At 37.2% G+C, this 25051-nt stretch overlaps 1 protein-coding gene across 2 annotated transcripts in view; it reads right to left on the bottom strand.

Moving 5' to 3' along the window:
* PDSS2 (decaprenyl diphosphate synthase subunit 2) overlaps positions 1-25051 on the bottom strand; it is a 111852-nt gene that overhangs the window by 20819 nt on the left and 65982 nt on the right. For both annotated transcript variants that reach the window (XM_066179463.1, XM_066179464.1), the window contains 2 exons: positions 20787-20985; positions 3937-4011 (listed from right to left, as the gene is read on the bottom strand). In XM_066179463.1, the coding sequence (XP_066035560.1) occupies positions 3937-4011; positions 20787-20985 (274 nt within the window). The remainder of the gene's footprint in view (positions 1-3936; positions 4012-20786; positions 20986-25051) is intronic.

Here is a 25051-nt window from a genome sequence, read left to right as displayed (position 1 = left end):
ATTGTTTAAACATGTTTTATATATTAGTTATGCACAACTTCCACAAAATTGCATCAGAAATTCCTAAGAGCTCTTCTGGCCATCAGTGGAACATGTTGGGAATGGTCCTGTCTTACATAATAGCCCCACTTCAACACTATCATGAGCTTTGCTAATGCACATTTATCATCAGCTAGATATTCTGAAGACAAGAAAAAAATCGCCAAAACCCAACCAAGTTACTTCCCCTCAAAGTCCCTCATGCTTTAAGATTACAAGAGCATTCTGGAAGGTTAAGCACAAGAGCCAACACACTGAAGTCCCTCTCTTGATTCTGCTGTTTGACCTTGAGCTTCCTTGTATCTCTTACCCCTGTTCAGCGAATTGACAGGAATATTAAAACAACCTCCCTTAGTATTTGTTAAGTGATTAGGAATATTAAAAGAGAGGGGGTTTATAAATATGACAGTATTCTCTGAGTTAGTAAACATTTTAGAAGCCTTCAGCCTCCTAAAAGTTGGAAACAGAGACTCAGAGCAATGGTTTTTTTTCTGTTAAAAATAGATAACCATGATCCACAACTGAAGGCCAGACTAGACAATTTTCACCTTTGCATTCACTAAGGCAAAATTTTTACTCACAAATTAGACTTAGATTTAGGGAAGGCACATGGGAACTGGGAATAACGTCCTTCACTTGCAGTATTTTGGGCTGAGAGGGGATTTAGCACAGAAAACTGCAATAGTTTATCATATCACACCTTTCAGCTCCAGGTTATAGTCCAACATAACAGCTTAATACTGCTAATGCACTATCTTAAACTAGAGCAGCTGTTTGTTACTTCAAACATGAGTGACAAGCCTTAACCTTCAGGCTGTGTAAAAGCCTACACTTCGTAGTTTGGATTGTCACTTCAAATAATGATGAAAAGTTAAATATTAGCTTTTTCTTTCCTGGTTTCACCCAGATCTAATGACTTACCTATGCAGAAAAGATGAAGAATGATCAAACAGAATGCACTAAAATGGGACAGCTGTAGCACTGCACGTGGCTGTGCAGAGGGAAAAAAGTGGTAATGGAGCTGCCAAATAATTACATCCATTATATGTATTAAAGAGTAAATCAGGTCAGTCTTGTTAGGTCAAATGATTCTTTGAACTTTCCTACTGGGTTATCAAAATCAAGAAGACTGAAACTTTTTTGTTTCGTAAACATGAACTTAGGGTCTCAGAGAAGAAAGGTTAACTTTGCAGAGATATTTTTGTATTTTTGTCTACCATTCAGGTAGACATTCAGCAAAGTTCAAAACAACTTGGTGCTAAGTTAATTTATTTTATGGTACTAAAGAGCTTTAAAACAACTGCATTAAGGACATTTAACATATGAAGTACAGTTTTCTTGCCTCAGGGAAGAAAAAAGAACCAAGGTGAGAAGATATCCTTTTGCTTATCCAAAAATTAAGACATTTCCAGCAATGAAAATGCCATTACTAACATCCCTATGCCCTATTCCTAAAAAGAAAAATAAGTTTGACATTTGAGATTTAGATGTGGAGCAGATTAAAGCATTTGTCTTGCCTCTGGGAAATGTAGTTCACAATTTTGTTTCAATCAAATTGCAATTAGGGAAGGAGGGAAGATGCACAAAGGACACAAATAAGACAGACCAACAACTGAACGAGTCCATTTTTGCTAAAGAACGAGCCAGTCTTTGCTAAAGAAATGTGCAGGACATGAATGGGACACTGCCTCGGCAGAAGAGTGCGAGGAGAGCAGCAGGGGTATATCCCAGCACAACAAGGAACTAAATTTCTCAGGGAACTAGACAGAAAAAATTAAAGCAGATGCCACACCTTGTCGTAGGTCTCATCAGAAGCCACACACTACCCATTGTAAAAGCTGAACTTCAGACACTGTCACGTAAATGTCTCTATTACACCAGCACACTAATTGTGTTTTGAGTTAACTGGGTTCCCCTTAGGAAGGGTACAGTGTACTTTCAACTCTCCTTAGACAGAAATAGTCACTGAAACAAAATAAGTCTTTGCTATTTGTAACTGGGCCAGGGCAGGGTAAATGTCATGCAGCTGCACTTAGTTTATCTCACACTTCCCCTTGCAATCCACACGTGCGGAGGGCTTCAGTAAGGCAACAGAAAATAGAAAAAGAATGATTAAGAAAGAAAAGATTAAGATCTGCAGTGGCAGGAACCCAAATGAGTCCACAAGATTTCTCATTTACAGAGGGGCCATGGTTTCAATAAAATGCAGTTTCATTGCTGAGATGAACCTGTAGAGCTTTATACATGAAAAAGTAAAAAGTAGATGAATTTTTTTAAATATACCTGAAATCTACTTGTATTTAGAAACCTGCTGGAATATGGAAAACAACATTTCAACTATTCTTGGCAAAAATCTCAAAGATGTCATCTCTTTTAACATATAAGCCTGAGCACAGTCCTTGGGAGCAACACTGAAGGCTGAGATCAGTTTATACATAGGTTAAATACAGCAGGAGCAGAAGCCCTGCCAAGTTCTCAGAGTTGCCCTCCTGCCATGCTTCCACCCAGGATATACTCCTGAGAGGTGCCAGTGGACACTCCAGGCATGTCATCCTTTCTGTGCATCCCAGGGTGCCATGGGCCCCAGGCAACTCCTGAGTGTACCATTACTGCTGTCCTGCTGGAGGCTCTCACTCAGCTCAGCAGTGTGATCATTCCCTTCCTAACTGGTTTCAGTCAAAATGACAGGAATACACCTCAGCGAGGTTAGTTTTAGGGATATGAGTTAGCTGCTGCAGAACAAGAGAGACAGAGAGTGTCCAAGGGAGCAGCACCCTCCAGAAAACAGCACTGTTATCCAGTGGCACTCTCTACTTGCCCACTGTGGTTTGCTTGGGGCTGAGGCATCAGGGCAGGCAGGGATCGACTGCAGCAGCAGCCCATGAGAACAGTGTTTTACCATGGTATCAGTTTTGTTACATATGACAACAGAGCAACAGCAAACCAGAGCTGCAGTTTCAGTACACACCTGCTGAACTGTAAGATTCAGGTCTCCAAGGCACGTTTGAGACAACACCACTAGAAGTGAATCTATCTACCTTAGTGGATTTCAAGATTGATACTCACATATACACAGTGCTCATCAGTGACTGAAAACGTGCTATGATAAAACCTGTAGAGGTCATGGCAAGTTTAAATCAGTGATTTTATTGCATGTGTTAAGATACGGTCATAGTAAATGAAAAATACTCTTTTTTGCTCCAACATGCAAGCCTACTTCAAGAATGGTCTCTAGAAATTTCCCTAAAAATTGTAGTAAAGATAAAAATACCTACATCTAATTTGACCAATTTTCATTACCGTTCTTGCCAAACAATAACACAGAATATCTGCAATTGCCTTTGACGAGATACAAGATTGTTTGTTGTGAAATGCTGGCAGCTATTATCTTGGTCCATGCTGACTTCTGAAATATGTGACTTCTGATGGAGAAGAACACAGTGCTATACTCCTAGCGCTCCAGGACAAAACTTAGAAGAAAGGACACGTGAAGAAGCATTCTGTAAACTTCTTTGGGCTTGGAAACAACAGGTCTGACATGAAAATATTAATGATGTTGACAACATTGTAATGAATACCTCTAACAAAACCTTGACTAGGAACCTCTGGAAGCATTTGGAAAGCCTGTAGTAAGATGTGCCTAGAGCTCCTCGTAATTACACATGATAGTATTTTTTTAAGCACAAAAACAAAACAGTTCCTCCCTGAGCATTTCTAGAAACTTCTATCAGAGCTTCCAGGTGTCATAGTGATGTTACTGCTGAAACCCATTAGGACTAACAACTCTTCCTCCCTCTCTCTCTCCTTTTAAACAGGTGAAAAAGTAATTGTATTTACAGTAGTCACACATTAATATCACCAAATGCCTTGGGTACATACACCTAGTAAAATTCTTACCTCAGATGATTTTGAGTTTTCATAATAGATCCCTTGAACTAAGTCACCAATAGCACTTGAAATGAGTTCCACAACCTGTAAAAGAAAAGGGAAAAAAGCCTTACATCTTTACTTATCACCAAATTGACTAACAAAGCTACTGCCAGATTTCCAGAGAGATAAACTATGCAGAAAGCTAATTGTGAAAGACTTCAGGATTTACTGAGATAAATGCTGTGATATGTCTCTGCTAAAACCTCTACTACAGTAACTCTTCTATCAAAGTTTTAACACAAATGAAAAACAAGACTTGTTTTTCCTACAGTGTGAACTATAGAATGTATTCTCACAAGGACGTTCACAGAACTAATAAATCCCAGTTCATGAATATGAGACAGTACCTCATCTGGGCTTTGTTTTGTTTTGTTTTTTTCCTGCCAAGTAAATACTTCACAATACCTCTCCTTGGGAGCTGTTAAAATTCTAATCTTCGTGGCTAATACAGAAAAGTCAGAATCCATAGAAAGGTAACCTTTCAAACGTGATCATTTGGTATTCGGGTGCCCTGGGAATGCACTGTGGATGTATTTAGTGCATGGCCTGAGGCTCAGCTGTACCACATACACTGAAAGTCTGCAACACGGGAATGTTTAAATCAGATTTATCAATCTGTATTATCTTCAGGGTTCAGACTTTTTATTTTATTGAAGCGAAGCCTAAAAATCTGAACCTGATCCAGAATGTAAAACAAGTAGCCCATGGTCTCCCTGGAACTACTGTAAAATCTGAAGTTGTGCACATGAACTGTCTTAATTGGAACAAAATACTCAGAGTTATTGCAAAATTAAATGAAGGCATTTCAAATAAGCACACCTTAAGGCTACCTCTTTGGTTACTCACAAAGTTTTAATTTCTTGAATGTTTAATTTCCTATGCATATGAATCTGTATCTGATTCCTCTTTTTGCTTCCTAAAATTCAATGTAGTTCTTATTGAATTAAAAGATTTCATTTCAATTTTTATCATTCTTGTAACTGAAGACAAGAAGTCAAATGATAAAAGCCCTAACGGAAAGATATTCTAACATTTAGGCACGCTTTATTTGATAATAAAACCACATTTGTATGCTAGTTTTGAGTACTAGCAGAAAGGTTGTGTTTTCTTTTTTTTAAACACTGGTTCATATACATATTCATATACACACAGCAAGCGCTAACTTTAGAAATGGTGCTGATTAAAAGTCATGGTTTTTCTTGCAATACATATGGGTTAATTTGCAAGACCTACAAAAACAGCCTGGAAAAAAAAAATCACATTGCCCTTTAGGAAACTAGACACCGAAGAAATATTGTAGCAATATGAGCTTTGAAGGAACTGAAAGGACAATGATCCTACAGTGTTACCAGATGTGTTGAGTTATTTAAGGGGGGAACAGAGAAAATGAGGGGCTCTTTTTTTTTTTTTTTTTAAAGCAACAACCCTCCCCACCCCCTCTTTTTTTTTTTTTTTAAGGTATCAGATAAGCCTTATTCCTAAATCCAGGAGGACTGAGTATCGCCAATAGGTCTATGAAAGTCTGTAACTAAATGCCCAGGATCAGATTGTATTACAGTTTATACAAGCAACATCCCAAGATTCTTCTGATGGCTAGGACACATAATACAGATCAATCACTCACTCAAAAATGTTATGGTTTGTGAAATGGTCTGAGCTCAGAGACCTACACTGGTAATACGAAGAGGAATTTACAAAGACACAGAGTCCTACTCTAAATGTCAAAGTGATAGTATGAACTTTTAACAATGCAGCTGGCTCTGGAGAACTAGACCTTTTCCTCTCTTGCCTGAAACTCTAGACTGAGCAGGACCCTGTTTTGGGGTTTCTTTTTTCCATCTCTCCTCCCTCTTCTTAGTGCAACTCTACTCTCAAAGGCAATTTTAACTGACTTAAAACAAGCTTGATGAAACATTTGTGAACAATTGTACCTCTTCCTCTTTGAGTTTATAAAACATCTTAGGAGAATTACACATCAAGCATTTAGAAGAATCCTTATTATATCAAATACCATTTAGTGACATATTGAGCACTATATGTTAGTGAGAATTTAGTATTAATATTACCCCTTCTTTCCAAATATATATATATATATATAAAAAGAATACTTTTAAGGTAAATGTAACACTATACAGATCACTACCAGGAATGAAATTCCAGTTTCAAGAGCACAGTGGGATGCCTGCATGAGGCTTTGTTACCTCACCAACCCTTAATCCGATCTATGAAAAGAATCTCCTGCTTAACATCAGTGGCCTGGGGTCCTGAGCACTGGGGAAAGAAACGAAAAACGAGGAAACCAGGCAATTTTCCTCTGCCTCCCAAAACGACAGAGGAAGAAAAATTATTACGGATTCAGTAGGATTCATGAAATGATACACTGTCTAGCTCTTATGTAGCACTTTTCATCAGAAAATTTGAAAGCAATCAACATCTGCTAAATTTATTCCCTACTGTTTTATATAAGGGGAAAATGGCAACAGTGAACTGATTTTCCAGAAAATCATGCAGTATGCCAGCACAAGAGCAGAAAACAGTATCCGAGCTGTCTTCATTCTCATTGCTGCCTTTCTGCCTGACCAGTGCTGACATTTCTGAGATGCAAGTCTGAGGAAAAAGAATGTTAGATGAAAAATGAAGTGCTCTCAACTGCTTCTTTTCTCATTTGACAGTTGCGCTCCATTTTAAAAAGGTTCAGAGATGAGGAAAGAGGAGAAAGGATTACTGAAAGGATTAGAAGAAAGAAAGCCAGAATTAGTGCTTGAAAAAAGCATCTCAAAAGAGATCAAAGGCCTCTGTTCCCACTGTTTTCTACTCTTCAATATGTTTTTGAGAAGTCTGGTCCCTTATAGGTACTCAGGATGAGCAGGAGCAACCACACTTTAGAGAAAACAAACTTCCACTCTATTTTTCATTTTCCACTCTGCATCAGCATCTCCCAAAGTGCTGTTTTCTGCTCCTCCAGTACCCCCACGACTGTGTAGGCCCGGGTGATGACCCACTACTTGCAGGTGACAAATGCACCTGCAAGTGATTTCACACCCTTTAAACACGTTTTGCAATTGTTCTGCCAGTGTCTTTTTTTTTTTTTTTTTTTTTTTTTTTTGTTTTTGTTTTTGTTTTTTTTCCTAAGGAGGTATTAATTCAACACATTTTGTAAGGATGTGATCTTTTCCACTTCTAAAAAGTCAACACAAAGGCCATCAGTTTAGGATGAATCCAGGCAAAAGAGAAGGACTGTCAAAGCTAAAATCCCTCCTACTATTTAGGCACACTAAGTGTATAACATGACGTAAATTCTAGACATAACCATTTGATTGTTCATCCCACAGCAAGGTAGAACACATGCTCTGATCTCTCAAATTCATTCAGATATGAAATAGTCCAAAAGACTATGCTGTGTTTCAGTCCCAGAAGACTTCTGTAGGGTTAAAGATCAGAAATTTGGTGAAACTTAATGCACCTTTTTCTGGTGTAGTAACTTGTATATCAAAAAGGCACAGCTTTAGCCCTTCAAGACTCTTTAAATTTACTTTGAGTCTAATTATTCAAGCTCAAAATTTCTACATATTACTTGAAGAAATAAACAAAAATGTTGGTAATTCACTTCAGAAAATTACTCAGGACATCCAACCAATCACCTAATGAATGTCCTACTTAATTTTCCTGAAATCAGAATTTTGTGTAGTTTCCTGAGGACTTATCTGTGGGAGTTCAGAATTCCCAAGCCATCATACATGGTGTCACAGAATAGGGCCGTATGTTCACTGTTTCAAGTACAGCAGCCCCAGTTCATGACTGCAGTTCACTGTCGTGAAAGATTCAACTGTCTATGAAAAAAGAGGTGTATTTTAATGGAAGTGAAACCCTGTGCTAGAAGGAATGCAGGGAAATCATAGAATAGAGGACATTCTGGTAGAATACTTTCTCCAGAGTTAAAAGATATGATTCAGACTCTATCAAGCACAGTAAAAAGAATGGATTCTGAGCCCCACTCGTCCTTCACAAGGTTTTTAAACAACCTGGATGAAAACACAACACTGGTGCCACCAACTCAGCAACTCAAGCACTTTGCTCTCTTTGTCTTCAAAATACTTTATTTAAAGTTTACTGCAACATAAGACCACTTGATGGTTTTTTCCCTGTTTTTCCTCCCAGTTTACAAAAGGAATGACTCTGAGCTCCATTCTAAGAATGGTCATTTTATTTTAAATTCAACAGCTGAAATGGAATTGATTACACAGATCACTCTGTTTCAGAGTAGTAACATGGTGCCTCTCCAGACTCTATTGGATATTTTCAATGGAAACATCACAGAAAGGATGAAGCTCTTGTGGGAAGACAGGAAACAGCACTAGGAAGAACACAGCAATGGCTAAATCTTTGTTCTTCATCCCTCACAATTTCTAATTGATAAACTTCCTTAGCTTTGCCAAATTCCTTCCAAGAAGGACCACAAGTAATTCCTTCCATCCTTATGTTGAAACAATATCCTTTCCTCACACAACTACTATGACAGACCCTAATCCTTGTTGCTGATGTAGATTTGAAAACATAGCAGCACTTCTCCACAAAATAAAGAAGAAAATTAGATGGTCAGGAACCATTAAATATACAGATAAAAATTCCTTCAGCTTGCAGTTCCCTCCCCAAAACCCCACTAATTTGGGAAATACTCCAACACTCAAAAATTCCACAGAAAGCCCTTAAATATTCTCCTGCATTTGACCTAGCAACATTGCAACACCAGGAAGCTAAAGACAAAACTCAGTGAAGAGCTGATTTTGGATTTTGATTGTTCAATAATGATTAGAAAAAAAAGAGGAGGCAAGCAAAAACTGTAAGGAGTGCCAAGAACAGTGAAATTCAATTTTCTTTCCTGGTAATCTCCTCAAACATCATTAGTCATACAGGTAACCAAGCATGCCAGCCCACAGAATTTTTTTTAATCTAATGTTTTTTGAATCGTATTGGATTTATTGTTTGAAATCGCCTTGAGTTTTACTGTTTTTTGGCTCTGGCTCTCTCTTAGAAGTAAACACACAGGAAGGACAGCAATTTTCCTTTCTAGCAAGCATAGAGGTCTTGGAAAACACAGTTATGGTTTTCTTCATTCTGTTAATGATGAATTAGTAGCAAATTACAATATAACAATACAGTGTAAACACAGCACCCAATCCCACTACTTAATAAAAAGGTGCTTCTAAGACATAAAAAATAATCAGCAGCCGTCAATTTGAAAATTGCTAATATTGTTAAAAATCTACCTTAAGGTCAGTCTGCCTTAGCGATTTTCACTGGTGTTAAGTTACCCTTTTTATGCTGCTGCAGCACTATCTACAGAATTGGATTTCATCAGTGTAAAGACTGTTAGTGCATAATTCAGTCATTTTCCTTAAGGACAATATAACCAACAGAAGAATTATAATTTTCCTTGTCTACTTCCACATGATACCTTACACAGTTTCTTAATACCTTTGCAGATCCATGGCAGCAGATCCTTGCACTAAAGTACTCAACAACTGTTGCTGAGCGACCCACGTTAGAGAAATACCTGATTGCTTCAGCTTGACCCTTTTGGATGGGTAATTTCACTACAACTTTCTTCTTTATAAAACAGTGAATGAAGAAGGTATTGTGACTACAGGGTAATGTAGATATAAACCCCTCCTCATCCATAAGTGATACAGACGAGTATGGTTATAAAACGCTACTCCCAGTCGTGCTGCTGCAGACAACCATCAAACTGGGATATGTTCACAAATGAATTGAGGATTAAAGTGAATAACACAAATTGCACCTGCAAGTAGCATTTACTATTCTGAACAATCTGCAGCTGAACAAATGTGAATCAGAAGTAAGACCATTTAGCATCTGACAGATGGAATCAACGAAGCTGCGGATGTTTGTTAAACTAACAAATCAACAACCTCCTTTACCAGGGGTAGCAGCAATCAGATTTTAGACTCCAAGTGAAATGCTGTTGAATTTCAAAACACTAATATTAACAAGCAGTTACAGTCCATCCAGGAATTCAATATTCTTGCTAGCCAACAAGAAGTCAAATACATCAGCACTTTGATTAAAAATACAACTAACTCATTTTTATTACTGCTAAAATTTTATGCATTTCACCATATTATTACACTGAAACCAAGTGCCAAGACGTTAAGCACTTTTACAAAAAACACTACCATAGAAAGGTTCATTTTAAAGACAAACTTTACAGCAGTGAAAAGGGAGGGGAAGATTTATCATCTATTGCCCTATTTACATGGCACATCTATTTTAGCCTCTCCTACAGTGTAACGGGTATAAACACCTGATGGGAAGGAATGCAGAAGAGGGAGCCAAATTCTCCTCAACAGTTTCCACTGAGAGGATGAGGCAACAGGCACAAATGAAAACATGAAATGTGATCTGGATACAGGAAAAGAGTCTATTGTGAGGGCATCCAACAATGGATCAGCTTGCCCGAAGGGGTTGCAAAGTCTCCATTTTTGGAGATATTTAAAATCCATTTGGACATAGTCCTGGGTAACTGTCTCTAGCTGACCCTGCTTGAACAGGGGCTTTGGACCTACATGATCTCCAGAGATCTCTGTCAATGTCAACCATTCTGTGACAGCAGCAGCTGCTGGAGGAGGACCACAGCTGATTTTGCATATTTATATCTGCAGCACCAATACCAACTTTCCTCATCTTTGAAATAATACAATCAAGGTTACAGAGCTGGTGACAAATACTCTCTTAGGTAAGAGTTAAAGTTTACTGATTGTAGTAGGAATAGATTTCCCTATTACAAATAATTACATTCTTGGGAGATTAAGAAAGGCCATGCAGATAAATCTTAGACTGTTATCGCTATTGCTAACAGCTTTGAATTGGAAACATATCATCACAAAAATATATTTTCATTTTTTAAAAGTGCATTGTCTGTTGGAGCCATACCACAGGTGGACAGCTGACCATATACTAACCACTGTAACCTCCAGTCCTGTAAAACTGTGTATCAACTGCCTTGTCATGAAAATCCACCTCTAGAACCAAATACCCCATGCATCCAAAGATGCAAGATGGTATATATTAAATACACACACACACACAAAAAGGTCTGTTTCAGATAACACTGGGACGGCATTTCACCCAATACAGATCTGACTGCTTTTTATCCTTCTATGCACTCTCAGTAGGAATCCTACTATGTTTGAGAAACAGATTTCGAATAAAACCATGAAAACAAAACTTGTGATCTTCCACTCCAGCTATAAAGAGAATGAAGCTGACATAGCAAATATCACTTCTGGAGGACATGACCGTAGAATCACAGAATCATTAGGCTAGAAAAGACATTTGAGATCATCATTAAGTCCAAACTAAACCCAGCACCATCAAGTCCACTGCTAAACCATGTCTCTAAGTGTCACATTTACAAATCTCTATGCATGGTGACTCAACCACTTCATCGTGCAGCCTCTTCCAATGCTTTTGCTGAAATTTCATCAGTACTCTCATGTCTTGTGCCTGTTCTGTGAAAATTCATTTTCATTTTACAATTTGTATAAAGGTTAGAGCAATTCAGCAACAAATTCCTCCATGATGATTATTCACAGCTGTGGAAAAAAAAAAGCTGTAACAAATGTCTCTGTTTAAGAAACACAGGCAGAGCCAATACCTATTCTAATTTAGTGGTGAATGAAGTAGCAGAACTGCTGGCTCTTCAGAGCCCTTTCCCACAGTATGCATCTCATGGAGAATAAAACATCATATACCCAAAAGTTTTCATCACTTCAATTTCTTAGAATAAATTTTGCTTTCTTTTGAATATCTATTTGCTGCATATTCTGGCACTGATTTTGGATATATATTCTTGTTAAGAATCACAGAAATATTAAATACAGACACTTTTTAATGCTTGTCTTAAATCTTTCAAAGGCAATTTCTCTGAAAAGTAAGGGGGTTTGACTTTAAAAAGCAGAAAAATAAATCTTTCTTCCAAAATTTTGCTTTAACATTCAATAAAATTTATATATACATTTATACATATATACATACATATGTAATATGCACATCTCAAGCCTGTAAATAATTTTGACTCTTGAAGTATTTGTATTCACCACCAGACAACTGCCAATTCAGTGCTGTACATTAATGGAGCAAATATAAGAGGAACAGACCCCAACTACCCAGAATTCATTTGCCAGGTAAAGTGATTGTCTTGAGATGATGAATGACCTTTGACTTCCATCAGATTCAGCCTTTCTTCAGTTTCTTTAGTTTTTAACTTCTCCTTCACTGATGTTTAGTCATCTCTGAAAAGCCCTCTCTTTCATGCAGATGGCAGATCTGTATTTTTCAGACCATTCTGTTAATTATGAGGCAAACAGCAGTTCCATAAGAAAAAGAATTACTAAACCAGGTGTTAGAAGCAGCTGTGCAGTTTACCTCTGAGGAAGACAATATTTACCTGGAATAATGACAGGTATTTGGTTCATGAACTCAAGCAGTAAACATTGACTTCGGTCTGCTGGGCACACCAGAGAAGCAGAAAGACAGTCTGATTGCTACTATGAGGAAGGTGAATTCACATGTAAGTTGAGGAAATTGTTACTGAGATGATTCAGAGACAAGAATATTGCATAGACTTTGTGCAAATTGGTGTAAAGATCTTTGGTAGGCCACTGAAAATTCATCAGAACTGAATGGAAAACTTCCCGAGACTGTCAGTTGCTTGGTCAATGTGACATTGAGGCAAATCTCAAACACCCACAATTCTGTTCTCAACAGCACCATGCCTTGGTGCTTTAAAAATACTCTTGCAGTGTATTTTTGGGAAAGACTTTAATCTAGACCTGATGATACAACCATACCTGTCATGACATAATCTGCTATCACTCTCAGTTTCAGTCTTTCCATGTTCTGCAGCAATCATTCTGCTACAAGGCACTGTTTGTAAGTCACAGACATCCATCCAGGGAAGTGGCAGAAATCACTCTGTCTTTTTAGAAGTATTTTTTCATGCAGAAGTGGGAGGACAGAAAACAGATTGAAATCTAAACATAAAATTTTCCAGTAGTGCCATGGCCAAGAATCACAGAAAAATATACTCTTTCCATGCAGACATATACTAACCCCCATGGAGTCTAACTTTAGGAAAGCTTTTTAAAGCATTAGCTTTAAAGTCCAGTACAGGTGCAAAAGGCCACTGAGGTAAAAGATAAACCTATTTGAGGAATGCACTGATTAGGAATAAAGGCAAAGTTAAGCTGACATTCACTGCAATGCAACAGGACTCTTACTGATCTAAAATGAGCCGATTTCTAACATTATCACCACTACAGATTAAGTCTAATTTTTAGAATTTTAATTGAATTAATAAGTTAATAAGATGTGTCACCTAATCCTCTAATTTAACTTCTCTAAAAGATTACTTTTCAAACATATAACCACAGCCATTAAGGTAATGAAATTTTACAAATATTCAATTATATTACTGGTTATACATAGCAAAAGTGAAATAGAAAAAATCCTGTGAAATATCCGGAAAACTGAATGTTTCATTTGCTCAGGTGTTATTTTAGGGGCTATTTCTTGAGAACAATGGCAAAAGATGCACTGGCTAAGAAACTCTTCCACAGACACAAGCACCAAAAGAGACAATGGGAAGAGTACAATACAATAACCATCTAGCATCATTCTACAGTTTTATCAGCATCATCACTATCATAATGATACCTTAAGTTTTAACTTTCACGTTTTTCAGATTCTGTGCTGCCCAGGTGTGTAGTTCTGAGCTTCATATTAAGCGTTAGTAAGCTCTCTTCACAGGGTAGGCAGACAAAACAAATGCTTTCCCAGATGGAGACCGAGGACAACCCTTACAAGTTTGAGGCCCAAAAGCACAAACAACAGTGGACTGAAGAGAGAAAACAAGAAGGATGAGACTTCATAATCTGAAGCTGTAATTGGACAGATAAACCCAATTTGCAAATGGCCCAAAACTTATAAAAGTGTGAGACCTCATGACCTGTCAGTCATTTTGTGACCATTTTGGGTCCATCCTGGGTGTAGCCCTGCTCAGGCCCTGTCCTGCCCAAGGTGTACAATAAAGGCCTTTTAACAAATACCTACTTTATTCTCTTAGCTCTGTCCAGTCCCTGTTCCAGGTCAGCCTTCCCAAGGCAGCAGTAAAAGTCATTGCCTCTAATGACAGCAGAAATTCTAGACAAAAGTTTTACAGCAGTAGTTTGGAAAAAATTTGATTACCAGGATTCCAATGGATTTTAACCTTTTATCTCTAACATACAAGATTTTTTCCCCCACCAAGCGCTTCAATTCTTATATCAAAGATTACGAAAATTGCCTTTTTTCTACCAAAGGAATTTCACATGATAAAACTTCAGTAAATAAATCTTATTAAAAATCCAGTGTTTAAGAACATTTGGAAGAAAAAGCAATACATGTCCATGAAATGAACATAAAGTTTGTTTCAATTAACATCTCTTTTGTTCTACTTTACAGTCCCCAAAACCTAATTTTAGCTCTCAAAGGGTACGTAAATTAGTCCATTTTGGTGCCATCTAAACATAATAATTATAACAAATAACACTTTTCTTCATTATGATTCACACATAATTATTATGTATTTCTCGGTACTTAAGTGTGCTTCCATTCTCCAATAAAAGCTATGCTAAACTGCATGACAATATTCAGTATGTATCTCAATATTTTAAGATACAGAACTGCTTATTTAGGGTTGCCTAAGGAAGAGCTTTATTATGTAATAATACAATCATGTTAGCTATGTTGCCGTGTCATCTCCCATTAGTTTAAACATACAAAAACATTAGACTTCTTTCTTGGTTTTCTTCTCCTCCAGTATCCAGACAAAGCAGTGTTTCTTAAGCGTATTTTTCCATAAATCACAGCTCTTTAAGCTTATCTCTATTTTTCAGTAGTGTCTGGTTTTGAGATGCCCCTGTGGCACTCTGAAATACTAAATTAAAACAAAAATACTCAACAATATAGATACTATCCTACTCCTTATCTTGTCCAGTACATCATCATCAAACAGTGCCTCAGGGAAAGGTACAGCAAGGCACAAATGATAAAGTGCTTCAGAAAAGCTCTTTATTCAGCTCTCTACATAAAAATCTTTCTTTTTTTTTTTTTTTCCACCAGAAGATAAGATCACTATCAAACTTTATAAACTGTCTCTTTATCTGATTTGATCTAATCTGATCTTTGCTTCTTACCAAATTCCTTTCACCTAGCTGCTCTGTAAGTTGATCATTTTAAAGATACTAATCTCCAACAGTAGCTTGTATTAGGGAAGAAAAAGGAAGTCAATATGTGAGCAAAGGCAAAGAGTTAAAAACAATTAAAAATACATAAAGGTTTTGAGAAAGGTTTTATCACCGCCTTCAGTTTTCTATATGAATACTATAACTGGGAGTAAACACATTACTTCTGGTTCTCAACATTTCTCCATGATTTTTTCATCATGCCTTCTTTGATCAATAAAGCTACTGAATCCCAGTAGGAAAATGCAGATTATAAAGGTCTCTGTTTATTTTATGTAAAAGATAATAAAAACATATGCTGTAAATATACTCAGCAGATATTTACGGTTCATATATTCCACCAGAGAAAATGAAGAAAAATCTCGTTCAAAATAACTTTCATTGCTCTGAAAATAACTCATCTCAACTATACTTATGAAGGAGGACCTTCTAACTACCTCTAACAAAATGAGGCACTGTTCTGAGGGATGGTAATTTGAATCTATTACAAGTCAGTAGCTGCTAATGGTTGCCTTTACACTGGCAACTATTAACATTTAGTTTCCATTTTAAAAGGGTATTTCTTGGCAGATTCGTGATGGGTCTTTTTTACAAATTTATGCTCTTCTTTTGGAATTGTTCAGGGAAAGAAAAAGTTTGACACAAGTAACACCTTTGTTAAACGACATGTAAAAATTAAAATTGTAGATTCTACCTGACTTGTTTGTCAATGCCCAAAAAAGTCAAATTACCAATTTACATCAAAAGAGCAACTGGTGTAATTTCAGAAAGAGGATTTTCTCTGTATTCTTCACTGGACACCAAAGAACCAAATTGCCTAAATTCCAAACTGAGCCTTCCCCATAGGACCACAACCAATGCTACAGAAGTAGAAACCATATCTCATGATAAACAGTTCTTATGTGAAATGCAGGGCACCTTCAGGAGGGTGCAACAGGAAGACATAGGAAGGCTTAAATGAGTAACTTATTGATGTTTATGTAAGCACAAGACTTATTTGATAAACAACACACTTATGCCTTTAGGAATACATAAACTTAACATAAGGAAATGGAACCACTATAGAAGTACTACATCTGTGCTACTGTTTATTTACGAACAAATAGTACTTAATAAAACAATGCTCTACAATGTGGTCTTCTGGCAGAGCTCTGCATTGACAGACAAGATTCTTAAATCCAATTCCAAGCTTTCAGCCTGCAGATTTTGAAGTGTTTCTGTGAAGAGTTTAATCATTTCAAGAAGAATTTACGAATTACAGTGACAAAAAATAGACTCAGTTCTTAAGATTTCAGTAGGAACTACAGAGAACAGTACCATAACATGTACTTCAGATTTTGGGGATAGGCTTTTTCTTTTTTTGGAGAGGTTTATTTTTTGTTTTGCATGTGTTGTGTTTTGGTGGTTTGTTTTGGTTATTTGGCTGGTTTGTGGATTTTCTTTCTTTAAATACAAAGGGATGCCTTCTTAACAGTTTATGAAGTTGCAAGAAATGCATTTGCAGTTTATTTTATCATTTTCTAGTCATTGCACTAAAACGCACCATTTCAGCCTTCTGAAATTCTATGTATCATTCTCTTTAGAGTGTAAGAGCATCAAAACTGGTTTTAATTATGTCTTTTAAGCATCTCCTCCTCTATAGTTTCATAAGACATCTGATGATTCAGATGCTCAAGGAAGCACCAGCTTTAATGCTGTGACAGACTTCTTCCAACTTCTCTGTTATAAACACTGAAAAAGCACATTTTTGATAATATAATGGTCAGGATCCACACTTCACTTGTGGTAAAATGCCCATATCCCACGTCCACATGACAGGTGACAAAAATGTCAATTAATGTTTGTTACTTTTGCTATGTTAGCATCTGAATGCCAGCCTAAAATATCATAGGAAGTGCAGTTTGCTTAAGCAGAAATCAAAGACAAAAACTAACACTTTTTGCTACCAGAGTCAAAGAAGGACTTTCATTCAAAAGATTTGCTTTCAGCAGTTTCAGCCCCACATCCTTGGCTCAGCAAAGCAAGATAACAAATGTTAAAGACATACTGTCTTCAGATGGCAACAAAGAACCACCCATTAAACAGATCATTTTACACTTCTTAATAATTTATTAGCACATTTATTTAACACTGCTTATGGTCACATATCCCACAGGATAGCTGGGAGCTACCTTATTTTGTTAGGCAGACGTAATTTACTTCTCCGTCACTCCCGCATCTACATGTTTACAATGACTTCCACATATATATTACATATATCTTATCAGGATCCTAGTATCAGAGCATTGCAACCTCAAAATGAGAAAACCTATCAAAATAACCCATACAAACTGTCATCCCATACAAACACACCCCAACCCAATAAGTCAGCACATTACCACACATTACTGCCTTGTTAGTTAAGTAGCAAAAACACAAAGATCCCCTTCCTCGCCAAAGGTTCACCATACCACTACTGATATAACAACTACCAAAAGATCCTACACTAATTCATCTTTGAGCTCAATTCAGTTCTAAAATCCATGCATTAGCAATAAACAATCTGCCACAGCATGAAGTTCTGAAGTAAGATTTTATCCTCCATATAATTTTCAATCAACAACATAATTCATCACTGCAATCAGCAGGCCAAGAAGAGCCACCCAAAGGTTAGTTTATATAAGGTGATCAAAAAGTAATGCGAATGTACAAAAGAATTGTTAACACATGTGATCTGATCAAACACCTTGTACTGTAAAGGCTTTTGAAGAAATAAGTGTTAATTTTCAACAGTTTTTATTAATTTAAGAGATGTAGAACTTTGCCATGATTACAAAAGTGTAGCACACACATGCATCTGCCCTTCAACATTTTAAGCCTCGGCTGATACCAACTTTGTACTCATAATTAACGTATCATGATTTCACAAAGCAGAAAATGGGAATGCTTTCTTTTGAATTATTATGTGTTCAAAAAACAAAATTTGCTATGATTTTGTAATAGCACAACAGCAGAGTTTACCTTACAGGAGGCTTTCTAACAGACATTCCAAGAAATCTAGTCCTTGCACCTCAGAGATAAAAAGCCATAAAACCCAAAACACCACCCCAAAATCTTCTTTGGCATAACTTTAGCAAACTTATGAGAGGTATGAGCACTAGTTTAATAGAAAATCCCAAACCCACAAACCCTGAGCCTTGATTCTTGTTAACATCATTACAGTTATATTCTAAAACAGTAGCAGGAAGAAGAAAATTACTATGAATTAACAACAACAATTCCTATATTTAATGTTATTTAAAAATCAAAGTGTTACCTAAGGCAATTACCTTGCAGCCTTTTAATATCTACAGGGAAAAGCCTAAGGGAAAATAATTGACTTTGCTAATTTTACCCTTGGCAATTATAAAATAGCTCTGCATTTCATTACGACTACAGAATTTCACGTCTAATTGTCAGCCCCGAGAGAAGTAGAGAGATAAATGCATCATACACAAGCACAGACAAGAATTTAACAGCACAATAAAATTATCCTGGTAGCAGTGAGTTCAGTTATGTTAAAACCCCCTTTAATTTAAATTCTGGTCTATACAATAGTTATGCATGTCTATGGAGGTTATAGCTACCATGGTCAGTACCATGCACGATAAAATGCTGCTCATTTCATTAGCCAATTTGCTAAATGCCAGCAAAAAAAGCAGTACTGTGATTTTTACTTTTTACATCAAAGAACACAAAACATTATGAAGGAAAAAAGTCACAGTTATTTCACACTGCTAAAAAACAGATGCCAGATTTGAAAATTCATCATTTACAAAAGAATAAATACAGTATGTTTAAATCATTGCACCTGTCAAGAGATTTCTATAGCTTGTACTTCAATTTTTCTAACTTTGCTAGTACGGTTAGACGTATGAAAAAGAATAATTTACTAAGTCAATCAGTTTCCATAATGGCATCCCACTTATCGTATGTAGAAGCTATGAAAGTATTTAGATGTCAGAAAAATGAAAAAAAGTGCTAAAATGTTTTGGCAGAATTTTCCAACATGCAGTATAATGATTGCTTTAAAAAAAAAAAAAGTATTTCTTTGCACTTGTGCTTCATTTCACTGTAGGCTTGTTTCCTGGCAAGTCTTCAGGGATTATACATTCCTGCTGCAATACTTAATGATGTACTAAATGCAAAGTAATAGTTGCTACATTTTGTAAAAGTTTCCTCTTATGCTGAAACAGAAAACCGATGTAGGGTTAAATCCCTTGGTCTGACTTGAGAAACTTCCAGGGTACTAAAAAAATGAACTGATACAAATTAGTAATAATTACTAAAATCAATTACACCCAATTTTGGTTATGGTATGCACTATTTAATTTTCTTTTTCCTAATACTTACTACAAGTTAGCCCCATAGTGGCTTAACCTACTATTCCAGTAGATTGACATCTAATTTTCTGTCTCTTCTCTTGAATCTCAGCTCTGTGTTAGAAAATGACACCATTCCTGAGAGAAACTGTCATACTCATGATCAAAGGAGTACAGAAATACTCAGCTACCACCGCAAGGAGAAAAAAGTAGACTCTTTAGGCTCACAATTACAACTATGCTGATTATTGACAATTGCACACGACAAACATTTATTTTACATTACAACATGGCAGCAATCTTCAAATGTATGAAAAGCTCCTCTGCAAAAAAGTACTGTTTCCTGTTTCCATTGGAATGGCACACTTAGCTCTTCAGCCATCCACGCAGTTAGGTGTTACACTAGGCTGGTACGGGGATGTTCAGGAATGTCTCTCCACCATGGGATGTTTTAAGAACAAGCTTGATAAATGTGGGTCAAGAATGATTTTGTGTAGCTGATCCTATCTGGCAAAAAGAAGAGCTGACTAGAGAGAGGATCCCTTAAAGCCTCCACCAGTCTCATTTTCTAAGATAATACATATACACAATTCGTTTCTTGTTAAAAACATCTCCCTGTAAAGTTTCAAACAGTTAGGCTAAGCAGCTGCATTGCTGCTGTCCTTTAGAAGCCAGTACGTCCATGTTAGTAGGACAATCCAATATTTAGGCACATATAAATCCTCAACAATATTAAAAGCAAAAAATCACCTGAGACAAAGCAGCAAAGTCTTTTGCTCCCCAGATTACCTAAGACAGAAAACCTTCAACAAAGCACAAAGTAAAAGAAAATAACAGACCAAACGTGTCTTCAGCTGGCAGTTTATCAGAGGTGTTGTAGCCTGACATGTCATGAAGATGACACTAAAATTCACCAAATTAACCACCCATCCCTTACTACAGTGCTTCAGAATGTATACTAGAGACCTCATCACAGTAGTTTCATAGGAGAGTGGTGAACACATTCACAGCAGCAGCAGTCTGTCAAATTTACAGCTATAACGTAAGCATACTGATTTTTAAATGATGCTCCATATATACATACATAACTGCTGATTTTTTTAGGGGGCCTCTCTTACAAAATACTTGCTAATATTTACTTGCTTTGGCAGTAAAGGAATTTTTTTCTTTTTACCTTGGTATTCTGCAACTGTGCAAGGCTTGTGCAAGCATTTGCTAGAAGAAAATCTCCACTCAGAACAGCCATTTTATTCCCAAACTGCATATCCTTCAGTGGGCCATCGCAGGACTTGAGCTCACCAATGTTTACTATGCCACGATGCACCAGAAAGGCAGTATGGATCAGCTCCGTAATCTCTGCCAGACTTCTTTGACTGAAAGAAAGAAAAAGCACAATTCTGTTTGATGCTATGAACAGAACAGAGATTCTTAATGAAAAAAAAAACCAAACGACCACATGTGCTAAACAGGTATTTTATTAATTATCATGTAGCTCTTCTATGTAGTACTAGAAGCCACAACCAGGAGGTGTTAAACACGGAGAACTCACACTAAGTATTTCCAGGCAAGCCACAGGTACCACAGGTTCCACTTGGGAGAATGCTGCCCTTTGTTTGAAGTCTTTCACAAAATAAAGCAATAGTCCTCATGGTGCATTCTTTTTCTGTTTTGTCTACCAGAAGCTTGAGGGACAGTGACATGAAGAAAATACCAAGCAGAAAGTAATGATGGAAAGAAACAAAGGACATATCAGCAGGGGAGTCCTGAGCAAGCCAATCCAAACAATGTAAGAATGCTGCAGTCAATGACTACTCAAATTAGAGTTAAATTAATAACAGAATACCTAGCAGCTCAATACTACCAAAGGGGAAGGGTTCAGGCAGGAGAGGAAAAACAGTTGAATGTTTTAAAACTGTGTACTAATGATATTTCACTGGTGGTCTTAGTCAGAAGCAGCAAAGGTGACTATCCAGCAAAGGGGTCAGCTTCACTAGATAGGTTTACAAGTCACTTCTTACTCCAACACAGTGTGATACATTCTGGGTTTGGGGGTTACAAATCCCTATGAGAGGCTTACCACAGAGGTTACTCCATAGAGGCTTGCTCCCTATTTTAATTTTTGGAAGAGGCAAGAAAAAGAGTCATTAGCACAGCCTTCTCCTCCCACAATTCAACCCTGTAGCCCTCAATATGACTGTCACTCCAAGGAGCCCAGAGACTTCACCTTAGCTCAGAATGACAATGGGGTGTTGAACAGACATAATAACTGAGCACGGGCAAGGGGAGGGGGAAACAAAGCAATGCACTGGAGCATCTTTTTAATGCTAAATACACACAGGACTCATTCTTACAAAATCTTCAGCACATTCACATATTTTCTGACTCAAGCAGTTCCCTTTATGCCATGGAGATTTCACATATGAGCAAAAATGCAATCCATGCCTTCAACTGAACAGATGATGGAAGACCTTAAAGTTGTAATTAATTACAACATAGTACAAAGGCGTGTTATGCTCTCTGTGGTTATTCAGAAGTGGCCAAGCACTGATTCACTGAGTAACCAAGCTGCTCCATACCGTCATGTACAAATACACCTGCTGGTATATGCTCAGGTTAGATTCTGCCTTGGTACTAGCACTGCGCTGAGCAAACGAATTCTGTTTCCTCTGGACAGTGCACATGTGTTCCAGCTGCCCCAAACCATATTAATCTAAAGTCATCTTCTGCCCCAAATATATGTGACCTGTGAACAGCCCCAGCAGCACCTGTTTCAGGGCAGAGATCAGTGCCAATTAGCAAGAAAGAAGAGCTGGGATAATCACATGGCCTGGGCAGGCACACAAACAGCAGATGAGCTGGAGGGAGAGGATAAATAGAGGTTCCCAATATATTTTGCCATGCACAAAAAACCAAAGCTATTTCAAAAGCTGCCTTTATAATTCATAAATTGTTGGCTCCATCCAGACAAAAGCAATCCAAAAACCAAACAGTCATTCTCCAAGAAGAAAATAAATCTGAAGGTTGAGGCTGCTTTTCAAAGACGAGAGGGAGAAACTCGCACAACCCAGTCGCAGTATTGTAATCATGCTTGGCTCGGCTCTAACAAAGGGTTAATAAATTTTCAAGCTCGGAGAAAAAGACTAACAAGACATCCCGATGCTCCTGCTGTCATTGTCAGGGCAGCCCTTGGAGGAAATGTCCGTATCAATTCGGTTTATCAGATGGACAGCTGATCAACATTAAACAGACTTGCTCTGGGCAGATTGAGCCGAGCTACCTGTTATGAATAGCAATGAGAGCCCTCTGCTCCCCGCTGCCGAGCTCTGCCATTTCCGACTGCCGTAGATCCCAGGACATATGGGGATCCCTAGTGACGAGCACATAAAGCTGCAGCTAACTCAGGGACGGCTCATTTCCCCCAGCTGAAAGCAGGCATTAATATCCTGAGGAGACCAGGCCCGCCTCTGTGACCCCCAACTATTGAAGCAAAACAACGACTGTCCTATTTCTTCATTTAATAAGCTTTTAATGAAGGAAATCAAAACCCCCTCTTCGACTTCAGCATCGCTGTTCATGAAGAGGTTACACAAATACATCAGTGTCATGCTTTCCAAATGCGCAGGATCTGGATGTTTTCATTTCTTTTTCTATAATCCGTTTGTTCTTCAAATAGTATTCACATTATTTGTGCTAACAAGGACCATATTAGGCAGATAATCTATGTCCAATTCTGATCTTACATACTGTTCTTCCACTCTCTCTCCCTAGCAGACTAAAAATACAAGAATCAATGCTATTGCAGAAATCTCAGGCAATGCATTTTTTAATGCTTTTTGTGGTAACCTCTAGAATATCCAGGCACAATAACAAGGCCACAGTGCCACAGATACAGGAGGATCCTTGACGTGATCCTCCTTGTAAAGACCAACAAATAAACACTGCTGTTATGAAGTTACTGCTTAATGGCTGAAGAAATACTACACACAGCTTTCTCCATCTGGAATACAAATCAGATTTAAAAATTTAGTGTTTGAAAGCAGCCAATCCCAACATGCAAAAAAATAATGTTTTAGCAATACTGGACTTAGAAACGGGGCAGTGGGATGAAGAACTCTGACTGCTTCCATCTTGTTTTTGCTCCAGAGCCCACAGTCACAAAAAAAAGAAGTGTCTCCCACAAGAATTACCTGCACTTACCTTGGTATAAGGTGGTACTGAGAAAAGAGTCAACATTTCTAAACACACGAAGTTCCTAAATGGAAGTGTGCTAATAATCAGGAAAGCTTTATGACCAAATGGTAACACACTTCCACACCTTTCACCTCTGAAGCAAGAACTTCCTGCAAAACACCACCCAAGTTCCTAATTTCAAGTCCTACTCTAAAAAGAAATAACAGGATTCTGTAAAACATATGATAAATGAGACATATTAAATAGTACAGATGTATTGAACTTGAGTTAGTTTACCTTTCTGTACCAGCTAACCATCAGAACTGGGCTTCTCAAAGGATGACATGTTATGCAAAGAAATATATACTAAGAAATATATCCTAATTAAAATGTCATTTTTAGGCCTGGTATTTCACAGAAATAGGCCAAAGACTTAAAATAGTCATTAAAAACAATATTTGAAAATTTTTGAAGCAACTACAATGAACAAAGATAATGAAACTGATAGATTAAAACTTCTTTAAGAACTCTTATCATTGAAGCTTTGAATTAAAGTGACTAACCGTACACACCCAAGATTTGAACGTTTTCTTTGTGATTGTCAATTCAATAGTTTCCCTTCAATACAAAAAGGATTAATTTCAATGAAAAGCCTTACATTCAGGATTAAAAAAAAATTAAAAATATCAGCATCCATTCCATTTCAGTGACAACTATAATAATCTTTATATACACACACCTATGAATTTGAAATAAAAAGAAATAGTGTCTTTAATGGAAAACTACATATGAAAAAGCTTTAACTGAAGAATCAAAGCAATTATTTCAGGTACTGACTATGTATTTGGGCAGCACTTGGTATCTGATTTTATTTTTTTTGTGAACAGTGAACACAAAGAAAAGTTCTATGAAGACAAGAAGGTGCTTAAATTACATTCAAGTTGAGCCTGTATGCTCTGGGTACTAGGTGGTGCTGCACCAAGACAGTTCACTTAGTTACACAGCAAGAAAGGGCAGTGATTTTACAGTTCTTTTTCCCATTCACCTGTCAAAGTCAATGCCATGGTTAATAAACCATGATTAGAGGAACAATGCAGTGAGTAACAAATAGCATCATAGTGATGGGAAGTCTCATTCCCATCTTCTGTGTATATCCTCTTTTATAAGAAATTAAATGGCAGGGGTGCAGGTGTTTAAGCCACTCAACATGTGTGGCAGATGCTGTAATTTCACTCACAGGAAAAATTTTCAGGGTTAAGCAGCAGATTT

This window comes from Chamaea fasciata, unplaced genomic scaffold, assembly GCF_029207755.1.
Source record: "Chamaea fasciata isolate MVZ Bird 193981 ecotype frontalis unplaced genomic scaffold, bChaFas1.0.hap1 SCAF_3, whole genome shotgun sequence".
Classification (NCBI taxonomy): domain Eukaryota; kingdom Metazoa; phylum Chordata; class Aves; order Passeriformes; family Sylviidae; genus Chamaea; species Chamaea fasciata.
Note: the sequence above shows the minus strand (reverse complement) of the source record. Positions and strands in the feature narration are given on the sequence as shown.